We start from the raw sequence: 14,314 nt of genomic DNA, 5'->3' as shown, positions 1-14,314 counted from the left end.
AATTCCATCGCTCGAAATCGCTGAAATAAATAAAAAGTCACCCTTTTACCAGAGTTATAAATAGTGCAGAAAATGCACAACTTTTGCGCGAAGCTTTTTCATTCAGGATAATTAGGCATTTTTTTAAATTTCATAAATTCAGAGGTTTAGACTTGTCATAAATGTCCTTATTACCACTTGGAAATCATGCAGGATAAGTACTAACACTTTATCATTTATTCACTATGATGACACAGAATGATTTTTTTAGTCAAGAAGTGCAATTATGGAGATTCAATACAGCAGTAATTGGTAGATAGCTGAAAGGTCTTAGCTCTTAAATTCTACTTGTAAAAAACTTTAAGAAGCAAAGGCTGCATTTATCTTCGACACTTACACAACGGTCAGCGCATTTAATTAATATCCCAAAGGCTTTTACAAGAAATGGATTGTTAATCGGGTCCAGTCACGCTATTTCAAATCGCCGGCCAAGTCTTTTGTATCTGTAGACATCAAGGATGTCTTGGTATCCAGCAAATGTTTTCGAATATTTGTGGACACTGGTGCCTCAGAAGAATCAGCTCCATGAACGATTTTTTAGTAGATTATAAGCTGAATGTTCACTGAAATAAAATCATCACTGCCGGGATCGTCGAGTCGTATTTTAATCATTTACATCATTTAAAGCCCTGCTGTAAAGCAGCTGCGTTAGTACCACATGCTCTTGCATGCATTTTACTGCCGCATTTTTCTACAATCTGGATTGATGGTGTGTGGACTGGTACATTTCACTAGTAGTATTAAGTCCCAGCTTGAACTTCACGTATGGAAAGGCCGAATTGTGGTGATTACAGTAGTTCCCTACTACATGATCTATCAACATTTAGTTCACTTAAAAATTCCTATCCCATTCAGTCTCTTAGAAAAGAATGCACAAGAAAAATTGCATACAAGCACGACTTTACGGTTGTTTCTTTTGGATTATATGGGAGAATCTTCCTCTAAATTTCCAACTGCTTAAATATAGACTGCTACATTTGTTACTTTGTATCAAATAACCGAAAAATAGTCTATCTGACCAATGCAAAAGCAATCATTAACTGTTAGAAGAAAAATAACCAAACGGAGTCTAGCGCAATAATGCCTGCTTTGAGAGTGCAGCCGACTGGCAATCGGGTGACGTGAACACAAATGTGTGAAGTTTGGCTGCTACCGACTGGTCAAATCGCTATGCAAAATGGGGGCATTAGTCAACAGTTTGTCTGGTTTGTCAAGGGTGCATCGACAGCATTGTCTTAGACAAAGCTTTTCACTGAATCGAAAGATTTGAAAGTACGCATCTATTGATCGATGTTTTTTGTAAATCTGCATAAAAGTAACATTTTTAAAAGCAAAATTATCATATTGGCTGAGCTAAAATAACACGACAAATGAAGGATCCTCCTTATGTATGGCCTTTCACCATATATCATTATACTTGCGGACTGACTTTAGGAGCCACTTTTCCTCAGAGGCTCCTATGGAATAAATATTCACGTCTTCATGGACGCGCCCTCTTTCTTCTAAACTGCATAACACGAACAACAAGAAACCTCCACTCATAAATTGCGTGAATGAGTGAAATCTTGAGGCTCCATTTGGACAGATGGATTGGTCTAGAAATGCCAGATCTTTCCTACGACGGCATTGAAGAGCAAAGGATCAAAAGCTGCATTACACCACCAAGACCACCTAAATGTGCTGCCAATGAGTCAAGCACATACTACTTGCGTATCCTCTTTGAGTGTTATAATGCAACGAACTGCTGAGTCATATGTGTACTGTGGTCATGGAAAATGCATTAAAGATGTCCACAATGCTGTTGTCAAGTGATTGCAGTTCTAAATAGGATGATTCCGTTGAGGACTGCACCTACCTCTGACCAGGTTTCGAAAAGACTCTTCGAAGTGTCGAAGGCGTCGGTATTGAGAGAGAAATGACTAGCTTGCCTTCGATGTTGAATGGAACATCGTTTTAAGATGCCTTTATCTCCATAGGAGGGGCTGCAATGGAAGATGTAGTGTGTCCTTAATAGTTACCAAATGATAACCCAAGACCTGTGTTATGGATAAGGAGAACCTTTGAAGAATCTCCAGCACTGCCAATAAACTAACCTTTACCTTATAGCAATAAGATATTTGAAAGCAGTTGAATACTTAAAGTTAAACTTCTTACTGGTTTATTGCTTTATAATAGTGAAGTCAGCCAAAAATCGGCCTTCATATGTTTCTCGGTTCACTGCCAGCGTCAAAAATGTGTGATGAAAAGATTTACTTACTTTAACCTACACGTCACACGCGTTTGGCAATCACTTAAAAGGCAAATAATTAGTTGGAAGAGCAAAAAACACAGAAAAGAAAGGCATTGCCATACCAAAATATGGCAGCAAATTTTCCTCTGCGACAGCCCCTGGCGATATCGAACAAGTTTATAACGCCATTGCTGGTTATTTTTAATTAGAACAAACTGGTCCTTTAAAAAATAACTAAGAAACGGAACAATCTTTATGGGTTAGCAATCCACCAATAGGATGTTTACTGGTAATTTGTTTTACTGTGGATTTGGCAATCCGTACTTTTGATTCCACAATATTTTGTGTTTGGAATTTGGAGTTGCTTATTATTTACACGAATATTTTCCATTGCTTTTCTCTCAACCGCATTTATAAAGAAACGAGGTGTAATTTCCCTTTAAGATTCAATTCTCTTTATTAGATAAGCACCGACATGAGTTATACTACTGTTGTGAAATAAGTCTTTCTCGTGGCACCTAATATTCAATAATATTCAAATATTCTATTTTATGACATACCGATCTTTTATCCTGCTTCGTGACTCTTCCATTCCTCCCTTATCAGTTGTATCCACTTTTTCTAAAAATCTTAAATACTTTGTTTCCCGAAATACAGCGCATTTACTCAGCATATTATTTTCTCGATATGTATTTGAATCGCAAACCGTCATCATAAACACTGTTTTGATTAAATAGAGGCATTTAACCTTAAAAAGTTAAATACTGCTCCTCAAATAATCAACTCGCTGCATTCCACCTTAGATAATAATCATTGTATACTTTCCTTCTGAAAAGAGAGCGCTTTTTCCTTTCAAGAAATGGGATTCAAAAGATTTAATTGTAGCGCCCTGAGCCTTCTCCGAAGTCATGATATGAAAGCAGACTCTCTACCAATGCACAGAAGATTTGGGGGGGCTTCTGGCCTGGTCCAAAGGCCATGTAGCAGAGCAAAAGCACGAGCACGGAGTTATACGAAGCATTAATTCACTACAAACATCTAAGGCGTTTAAACTAAGAAATTTTGAGCAATTAAGTACAGTGTGTTTTGCACTTAGCTGCCTTTTATTTGTTTAGTTTTTCGAGATATTCTAGCATGTCGGAAAGTTGAAGGAAAGTGTAGGCAGTTTGCGTGGTTACTGCGAGCACTTTACCAAAGCTATTAACCTCAGTGGAAAAACTAGTCTAATTTTTGCAAGAAATTTTAGAGGTACCTGTTTGTAATTAAGTGAATTTTGTACTTTTTTAATAAATGAACATTTGAGGGAGAATGTTTATTAGATTTCATTGGATTTTGCATTTAAGCCATGACTCTTATTTCAAAAATTGCATCTATTATTTTAAATAGCGTTAGTTTTATAACACAATAAAAATCGTTTAAAAGCTATGTGCTCAAATCATTGGTTTGAAATGCCTCGGGCAGACTCTTTAAATTTATATTAGCCTGTAATGGAAGGCCTAATATCTTGCTTTAAGCCCTTCCTCGCTGTATTTACTGACCCGGTAGTTAAGGGAGACATAAAGATGAAATAAGCATTAATGGCCTCACTATTTTGCAGCAAAAGTACTCCTACCTTTGGATCAGTAAGATTCTTATTTTCTCACTGATCATTTACTCGTCTACTTAGAAATAAACTGTGGTCTTCAGAACCTCCATTTTCTTTAAGTTCCTCCTTAAAGTGACACGAAGAATGAAACACTGTTACTTGCCTCTTCTTTTACTTCATCTAGTTCACCTATCTCCAAATCTGCTAACGGCATGGCAGTTAGTCGTGCTGATACGAAATATCAAATAACGTGGTTATAAACTGGGAGTGGGAGTTGTTTATTGGAATCCTGGAGAGTATTTTAAAGTCTCAGCAGTGAAGGTTCAGTGTTACATTCAGGATGGCTAAATCGTGCTTATCAATTAAAAGTAGGCTCTATTTGGATCATGCCTTTTCCGTCCGATTTTATAAGTTTTGAACGATTCCTTTAAAATTTAGGATCTACTCGTACCTTGATGCAATTCGCAATTGCTTACCACCAATCTGAACTAGTGGTTCTTTAATTCATTAGTTCAGCTTGATTAAATACTGTATTGTAACGTAAACGAGTGAAAAAATTTGACCAGAGAAAAGAAACGCACTCTCACTTCCGGTACATCTGTGCTAACTTGACGAAACCCTTAATTGCGGCTCCGTAGTGTTTACAGAACCCGGAATTTCTAGAGCACGAACGACCTTTTCAGGGTTCAGCTTTTAGTTGGGAAATAGAGGGACTTTTAGCTGAATTCCAATGAAAAAGTCGCATCACTGCATGAGACAGGTACATTAGTCAAATTTAGTTTACATCTAGAAATACTCTTTTAAGGTCATTTCAGCTAAAATTTTTGAACAAAGCACAGGAGTTAAGGTCCTTGACCCTATGGCCAAGGCATTTGCTGGAGGAAAAGTGCACACGTAGTGAAATGATAGGCATGAATTCGTTGATTTTGCACGGGAAGTTTGGGTATTTATAAGTATTTTTTCAGTTTGCTGCATTCACACACATCGCTTTAAATGTTTGTAAACATAATATGTGGATGGAACTGTTTGCGTGTGGTTAACACATTCGCTGCTAGGGTCTCTGGTGAAAATCCATCATCGTAGGATAGAGATTGCATTGGGATAATTTCACACCAAATGCTTGTAATTCGTACATTCTTTCGAAACCACTCTCTTCATACTTCACTCTTCCCTGATGACGTTGTTAAAATATCATTATGGAAGAAGGCTCATCATTGTCAAACGGAAGAGAAGAGATGCTGTAATTATAGATGGAATGCTATGTTGCTAGGATAGTGGTCGAAACGCCTAGAATGTAATTTCCGTGTAGTTGAACTTCTGGTCGGTACTAACAGCATTTTATCGTCCAGCTCCCCTTATTCTGGCTTTTTCCCCACCAATTTATCCAGTTACTCTTCTACTTTCCATAAGTTGTAAACAATCGAGAGACAGATTTGAAGGCGGCGCCATGAACATATTGAAGGCATATACTGTAAATTTTTTTGTAACCCTAAAATATCCCACTCCTCACAGAGACGAGGTGCATGGGGAGAGGTTTTGGCATGAATATTTACCGAGACAAATTACTGGGAAGGGGAGGATCAACTTTTCTCGTATAACTCAAAAACAAGGTGTATTTCTAAAGTTAATGTCATCTTGTGTCTCTATTGTTGTACAGATTGACCCCGTTTCCTCACTATTTCCACCAGTGCAGTGTGCCAAGTTGTCCACTGGGACATAAAAAGGCACACCATTATCGAAGAGAGAGACTTGTGGCAAAAAGACGGCTTTCAAAACGTGACAACTGGTATTGCAGACAAAATTGGCAAAAATAGTTGTTCTTTTTAGTATTTTACAGCTGATTTGTATTAATTTCTTACTTACGTTTTTGTTCAAGTCTTCTAAATCTTCCATTTGTATTTTTGTTAGAATTTTTTTGTGGCTTAGTCTTGAGGACTGGTGTGAACAACTATTCACTCAATGCTAAGCGAAAAAACTTGACATACCTTTAGGAAGTTTGCGTATAGGAGCTGAAAATAAGTTTTGCTACCTTTTGATAAGTGATAACGAAAGTTGTGCTTAAGAATAGATTAAATCCAAGCGCCTTCTTAAAAGAATGACTTCGAATTGAATGCTTTTTTATTCATTTTCTCCAGTGCAGTTAACATATAAATCTGCGCAGGTTCTTATGGCAGAGGTTTAAAAGTGTAGCAAACTTCTTAAAGGAATTTGTTCAATGAAGTACTTTTACTTATGCTTTATTATTACGTACCAAGAGGATATATGGTTGTGAATCGTGTCTCACGGTCACGGTCTCTCTCCGGAGTCCAAGAAGAAGCCTGGGACCAACCACCACCGCTTCTACTTCCATTTTAATTTTGAACTATCAGCTATCCTTGAGATGTAACTGTTGAATGCTAATGTCAAGAAAAGGCAAAAAACCATGTGAAGATTGCAGAGCCGTCGTCTAGTAAAAGAGGTTAAGATAGTATCTTCCTTCCTTTCTTTTGTCATAACTAAAGTAAAGGCTTGTGGCTTGCGTGAATAAGGAGAGAAATTTCTTTCGCTCAAATGACCAAACCTGTCTGTTTCTGATGGGAAAATTTGCCTTCACATATTCTGCTATCGAAGGAATTTTACGAAAGGTCTTAGAAGTAAGCTTTGCAACACATTTTAAATTGGCAAGCAGACAAACGCGTGGGCTAAACCAACACTTTGCGAGGGTTAGAAATGAGTAGAAGAAAGTAGTGAGCACAACAAAGCATACCGGATTGATATGGTGGAACATATGACTAACTTCGCTTTGTGAGGTGTGAATTCAAACGATTGCACGTAATTCGCAAGCTTCTGCAATCCAGCTGCACCAAAAACCACAAGAAGATGCTTCCGACAACCAGATGGAATAGCAAGTAGTGTCCGACCTCCAATTCACCTTTGGACTAAATGAAGCTCTATTTGATAGGTTAAAAAATCACTCAATTTGGTGATCGCAGTGGTTGAAACTTCCGTGAAATAGACAATCTCCCACTCACTGTCGAATGCACAGGTTAAACGATTGAGTTTTGTACAACCTCGTCTTGTTTGCCTCAGCAAAGGACTATTGTCATCTCTTGTGTACAAATAGGATGGACACTTGGTATCGAAAAGGATTTTTATTTTTTAAAGCACACTGGCTTTTAATCTGATTGACAAGTGAGGTTTCTTCTCAAGATACTATTTGCCAATGTAATATCATTCATATCCGTTTGAAGTTATCCCCTTTTCCGCAGTTAGGTAAAATAAATTTAATGCAGTCTGCTGGGATCTAATTCCCTGCATCTAGAAGGAGAGGGTGTTTATCAATTGGCAGCTTTTAGCTAGCTGGTGCTGAACTTACGAGTTGGCTAACTCATCTTCGAATGCGTATGCTGCATGTGTACTTAATTATATGATAAAGCCGTGAATTGCAAGTAGATGTGCATTCCTATTTGTGATTTGAAGTTGTTTTAAACAAAAACAAGCTATTTCAGCTATTTAACTATGCTGCGAATGAGTCCTACAATTCTTTGTGATTAAGGGGAAGCGAAAGTGCGTATGGTCATTTACATGCGTGATAGTATTTTGTTGCTTGAGAAGAAAGTCGAAGGTGATGGAAAAAGGAGACACAACAAAGGATTTGGTCTCTGTATGTCTTGCGATTCTTTCCTCTTGACAATTTTGCAGTAGAATGTGGAGAGTAGTGAAACTGATGTGCGAAAGTATCTCGTAGATAAGAACTTTTACTGCCGAACGTCTCGGTGGTCGCAGGGGGCATGCATTCCCCCAGTTGATATGTTGTTGAATCGCATATACTCACTGCCCTTGAAACCATGAAAAAGGTTAAGATGACGATTTGGAACACGGAGCATCTGATGGTCGCATCCATGATGAATAGGGGAATTAAAATGGGGAGGAACTTTCAAAACACAAGAAGAATAAGTAAGGACTCTACGAAAAAGACTGAGTTTCAAGCTTGGTCCTGCTTATGCCTTGATTCACTGCCATTCTGCTAAAGCACACCAAAGATCATGAGCAGCAGAAAAAGATATTTTCAATGCCTCCTCTTTTTAAGCTAGACTTGATTATTTTTGCAAAGTATTAAACACTGTGGCACAAAAATTTTCAGTAAATTTCAAAAAGGACTTGCTTTTGAAGATGAGGGTGTCTTAGGTATTTTCTTTGAAGTGATTGCAAGTTCAAAATTCGATAAAAACCAGTACCTAACAAGAGGAAGTACGCATGAAGAAGGTCAGCACCGAGGAGGTAACTGGTATTTCGCAGCGGCTGCTTTGCCGGACTAAATGGTGAGTGCTTCGATGAAGCCATAAGGATGATCGTTATGAGGTCACGCTAGAATAACCTGGAACTTAAAAAGGTCAATCAGTCATTTTATTTGGACTGAACAAAATTGAGACGAATGTAAATGACACAACCTACGTCATTTTTATTGATAATATAAATTATCTGATGGGATAAATCAGTAATTTCGCATATGAGACTGGTTATGAATCGGCAAGATATTTTTCCGAGGTTTCACTAAAAGTAAATGAAGTGGCCTTCCAACATCAAAACACCTTTTTGTGGATGGGACAATGGTTTTTTGCTAAACGCCTGTCACATTTTCTGATATCCACGTTCCTGTGAAATTATCCAGAACAAACTTCCATTGGATACCTATACTACATTAACTTTTTTATGTCCGATTGACTGAAGGAGAATTAATTTGGGTTTCAAGAGATCATTTTTGCGTGATTTGCTACTGACTTGAAATAAGTGGGCAATACGACAAGGCGTCTTTCATTAGCGAGGGAAGAGGTCTCCACAGGAGATAAAACTTTTCGTTGACGTAGCCACACCTGATGATTTAAAATTAAAATATTTTTCGCATGTTTGTTTCTTAAGCTAATATACTAAGGGGCTTAACAGCCAATTTGTTTTTGGTTCCTCATTGTTTAAAGCATGTTGCCAGGAAATCTTGGAGATTCCTCGATGAACCATGAGAGGACAAATGTACTTATTATGTACAGAAAAGTCACCGATATGAAGGCCCCAAGTTTAAGAGCGCGCCTAGTTAAGTGCACATCTGAACGAATACCCGAGTTTTTATGTATTTTAATATGGTAAATAATTTTTAAGCTAAAAAAGAAACCATTTCCTTTTTATGTAGATAGTAGGGTATTTCGGCCGAACCTAATTGCGAATTTTCGAGGGAGCAATATTTTTCTGTCGTAGCTAATCAACGAATGTCATTTAAGTAGCTAACCTACGGGAGAACTTTGACATCTGAATCACCTATAGGAGCTATCATACCGGAATGCTACTTGCCTCTGTAGATTTTATAACAGGATAATTTTCTACCTTAACCTGCATTCTCCCACAGCAAAGTTCGTCTGTTTTCCAAAACGTTACAGACAGGGCACATCTGGCCAAACGAATCACACCCTCCCCTTGTTTACTAATCATGATTTTTCGCAACATTCTACCCTGTGTATCAACATAACTGTAGACAAAATTTGCTTTTCGAGTAAAAATACGTCTTAGTTTGGTGATAATTATTAAGTTTGACATATATTTAAGAAATTAACAGATTTCGTTTCGTTCGCATTTAAGACTGACATCCGATTGGAAGATTGGTCCTTGGATTTCGAGCATTACCTCAATGATAATGAAATTCACCATTCTCTCGACCTATCATCATACGTTGACAGTCTTCCACTAATGGAAGCAGCCATCGATTGGCATCTTGCAGCCATTCCAGATCTTCCGCCCCTTCTGACCTTCATTCCAACCAATATGCTTGCGGCAACTGCTACTTCTGACGTCACAGAACCATATCAATCAAATTTGGCCAGTCAAAATGATTTTACCCCCCTGCATTTATTTCCCCTTTTATCTGAGGAGGTAGAAGGAGAAATACATTTTTCACCTTTTGCCAATTCTACCGCAACGCTTCTACAAGGTGAGGAGTGCGAGAGAGAAGAAAAGATCCGCAACTTTTCATCCTCCGATTCGAGTAAAACCTCAGATGCTTGTTTTATGTCGGCAGATGAAGGTGATTCATTCGCTGAGGAGCTGTTTTACGATCCTATGAAGGTGGAATCAATGGAGGCACATGATGAAAAGCCGGAAGTTATTTTAGGACTCACGAATAAGGGAGAAGTTACTCCAGAATTACGTCATATTTTAAATGAGGTTGAAACCTGTGCAAAGGAAGAAACGATCCTTTTCGACGACACCAAAGAATCCCAAAATGCTCTTTCCTTGAATGAAAAAAGGCAAGCCGGTGCCACAGAAATATCGAATGAATTTGATAGAACTTCTGAACCAGCGCTTTCAACGGAATTTTTCAACATGGTGGGCATTGATCAGAAGTCCGTTCTTCGATTCGGCGAAAAACATGAGGCTATGGCGTTGAATAAAGCTAATTCAGAAGAAAAATGGACCGAAGATGCCTCCGTAGCGGATGAAGATATGATAAAAGGAACTATTAAAGAGGCAGACGATTCTTCACATCAACCAAAGGAACATGGTGACGATGATAAGAGAAAGATTGCTTTGAAATTTGAGGCAAACCATTTCCTAGAGGGAACTCAAGAGTCTTCAGAAGATATGGGATTCGAAGAGAAACCGAGTCTATGGTTGAATGCCGGAAGGGAGCCGATAATCAGTACAAATCGTGTTGATGGAACCGAAATTGTTCTTTATTTTCAAGGCACCTCATTGGAAGACAAATCTATGGTACTTGATGAAAAGAAGCAAGCAGGTATATCTGAAATTTCTAGTGGATTTAATGAGGATGATATTTTTGCACATTCCGTCGACGTGTTCAAAGCGGGACTTTTTGAGTGCAGTCAGGTAGACGATAACACAAACCCGGTTGTGAACGATGAAGACTTAGTGTCTTCGGTAAAAGATCCATTTTCTGCCGATAGCCAGAAAGCAAGTATCCGTGACGTTGCTTCTGGATTTGATGAACAGTTGATTGAAGAAAGATCAAAAGAGGTTGTGGAAACATCTGAACAGCAAGGTGGTTTTAAGCTATTTTCAGAAGGAATCGCTGTTGAAATGAATTTTGAAACCGAACAGATCAATGAAAGCACTCATGAAACCTTTGAAAAAATGCATATTGAGTTATCAACACCCATGAATTTGAATGTTGAGAAAGAGCCGCTAAAGGATAGATTCCAGGCAAGTAAATTTGAAGTAGTTCCACATTTTCACGAAGTGTTGACTATACATGTCGGCAAACTATTAATCGAGGAACAAAGGCAAGCTGGATCATCAGAAATGTCCTGCACTTTCCATAAAGCCGATAGTTTGTCATCAGCCGAAGACTCTTTTCATCAAATCATAGTGGCAGGAAGTCAAAAGAACGAGGGCACTCATACAGGCACCCTTAGGACTGTTCAAGTTTCATCATTTGAAGTTTTTGCACTTCAGGAGTCTCTGATCAAGGATTTCCCTGAAAACACACTTACAATTGATGATGTCACCGCAGAAACCACGATGGATGAAATTGTGGAAGCATCCATAAAAAAAGAAAAGATCAAAAAAGAAGAGTTTCAAAACTTGAAATACGAGATGGAACAAATACATAAAACTGCTGTCGATTACTCGGAGGAAATAAATTTAAGTGAGAAACCCAGCCAAAATTTGATTACTCAAGCGGAACCACTGAAAGACAGAGTTCAGGTTGGTGAATCTGAATCTGTCCAGTCTTTTACTGATTCGTTATCTCCAAAAGACAGTGAACTTTTGCTAAACGCAAAGAAACAGGCTGGTTCTTCCGAAATATCCAGTTCTTTTGTTAAAAATGAAGAACCTGTAGCTTCCAAAGGCGTATCCAGTAAGGCGCTCCTGGGAAAAAATAGAACACATGGAGAAGGTAGATCAGTCCTTCTTAACACAGATGTGGTTCTAATTAGCGAAGACCCCTCGATAAAAGAGCAGCAGGGAGCTGGGTTGGCTGAAATAGCATCGGTGTTTGATGAGGTGGTTGTAGAGGAAAAATCCGCTGAATCATTGCTTCACCTGCTAGAAAACCAAGACCTTCTTCAAGAATCAAAATGTGGCAAACCACCGTTGAAATTCGGAACAGAGCAAACTAAAAAAGATGAGCTGGAGATGTCAGAAGAATTGCGTATGAAGGAGGAATTCGGTCAAACTATAGTTTCACATACAAAACCAATAATGGGCAAACTTTTCCCTGGAGGATCGGAATCTGTTTCGCATTTCCACGAAATTCCAGCTGAAAATGCAGCAATTTCGCTTGACGAAAAGGAGCAAGTTGGATCATTTGAAATGTCCAGCGCCTTCACCTGTAACGATGAAATTTTCCATTCCACCGAAACATTTGACGGACCCGTGACAGAAGGAAACAGAGCTGCTGTTTTCAGCTTAAAGATTTTGGATTTCAAGGCCATTGTTCCTTCTCAAAAAGAAAATACCGTTCAGGAAATTCAAGGTGGGGTATGGGTTAACCCTACACGGCAAGAAACAGTCTTGAGTACGGAATTGGAAGAATTGGAAGAGAATAATTTCGCAGACTTGGTGCCCCTTAAAGATAACCGGAAGGCGGATTTATCACAGATCATTGTAAACACAGATGGATTCCACGTCAAAAAATCGGATTTTGCGGATGGTGAAAATGTCAACTGTTCAAACCAAGTCATCATATCGGACGTTTCAATCGTCCATGAGAAATCAGTCGTGGGGGAGGGAGAACGGTCTACCGAATTTGAAGGTGAAAAGGTCTCCATCGACCTCCAATCTCCAACCGAAAACATTGAGCACTTTTGTAAGGAAGAGATTGCTACAGTTATTTTGCATCCAGGGACCCATTCAGCCGAGTATCATCTGCCACAGAATCTGGAATTCCACACTTTCGAACAGCCCTTTAATTTACTCGAGAAATACAGCGATTTTGAGGAACACGTAATTAAGGGAATGCAGCAGAGTTTTGACGGCAGAATGACTACTCTATCCACAGAAATTGTTGTTTCCGATGACGATCAATCCCAGGCCGAACAATGCACAATTCATGAACCCTCTACTGAAGGTTAGTTTTTTGTATCATAAGTGTAAATTCCTAGTGTGATATCTGATAGCACAAAAGTCTTTTCCCTGGACGATGGTGTTCTTGCGGACTGTAATGTGTGATTTACCATGGCTGTTCAGCAGTAGTACGATTAAGTCACTGAATACAGAGTTGTCAAGTTCTCCTTCCGCACGTGCTTGCTTAACTCATTAATTCAAATGCTTGAACACCGCTGAAATAATGGTTTAGCTAAACATTCCTACAAATCCATGTGATCATCGAAGTAGGTAGATTACTTCACTAGTTAGTTTTTAGTGAAGTTCAAAATCTGTCATACCAAATTCATAATCTATGACCGTCAACGTTTTTTGGTGTTTGAAGCTCTCTGTACTGCAGCATGAAGCATACGATATATTTACTGACACAAAGGTGCAATGTTTGCTACCAAGCCTTGAAAAAAGATGGGTCATCACAGCTCAGACGTTTTATTTTTGCTATTTGACGTCCGTTTTTGTCCACTTTTTGTTTTTCTTCTTCCAGATTAATTCGGTTCTTTTTAGCTAAATGTCACGCACGTTTAATTCTAGAGTTTTAAGTGATAAAATCAAGAGGTCACACTTGCGGGGCGTTGAAAAGCATTTTTAAGTATGAAGCGAATCCGAAAAAACAGAAATACGTAAGTGGCTGTCAAAAAATAACTACAGGCGGAAGGACAAGGCCAAAGGGTGTTTTTGCCTGACTGTTTAATGGAATTGGGCATTGTGGTCACCATACATCGAAAGGACGATGTATTAGTTAATTAATTAGTTCGTGACATTTTTGGGAATCTTCTCTCCACTGAAGTAATCTCAATAGCAATCTATCATCCTTCACTTTGGTCATAGTAGCAAGAAAAATCGAACTCTAGCTGCATTCGTTTTCCAAATACCCATTCCTATCTTCTTTTATCCTCCGTCTGCATATTTTGATTTTCTAAAGTCAAAAAAGGCGATATACACCAGCTAAAAAATATCATTAAGGGACTAAGGCTTGGTTAGCATCTCAGTGCGAGGTGGTCCAAAGGGTAGGTTTTGTGCTACTTGATACAAAGCCCTCCGTTGTATGAAAGAAATGAAACTTACCTCCAATTATTTTAAAAGTAGTAGAATATGTCCTTTGCACATTGATCACTTCTGTCTTATTGAACACATAGACCTCGGTCAGTGTTTTCTACCTTCGTCAGTGAGACCTAACACAGGAAATATTTGCGTCTCCAGTTTGCCACACAGACACACCCATAAACACAAGGTAAACATAGTCTTTTAGGAATGAAGTCAGTACTCAGTAAGTGGGCAAAGATGTTAGCTATACAACAGGTGGATGGTTTGCTGATACCCGGTTACAAGTTCATGGCTTGATTTTGGAAAAGCATAAGGTAAAGAGTGGA

At 38.6% G+C, this 14,314-nt stretch overlaps 1 protein-coding gene across 1 annotated transcript; it reads left to right on the top strand. All coding sequences in view use genetic code 11, as the record gives it.

The window, feature by feature from the left end:
- Positions 1–8,810: 8,810 nt before the first annotated feature.
- EGR_09713 (hypothetical protein) lies at positions 8,811–12,914 on the top strand (the record flags this gene model as incomplete). The annotated part of the gene is made up of 2 exons (XM_024498962.1): positions 8,811–8,958; positions 9,439–12,914. The coding sequence occupies 2 exons, from the start codon at positions 8,811–8,813 to the stop codon at positions 12,912–12,914; spliced, it is 3,624 nt and encodes a 1,207-aa protein (XP_024346630.1).
- Positions 12,915–14,314: the final 1,400 nt, after the last annotated feature.

The sequence above is a fragment of the Echinococcus granulosus genome (genome assembly GCF_000524195.1).
Source record: "Echinococcus granulosus chromosome Unknown EG_S00162, whole genome shotgun sequence".
NCBI lineage: Eukaryota > Metazoa > Platyhelminthes > Cestoda > Cyclophyllidea > Taeniidae > Echinococcus > Echinococcus granulosus.
The sequence above is the reverse complement of the archived record's forward strand: the minus strand, read 5'-3'. Positions and strand labels throughout refer to the sequence as shown.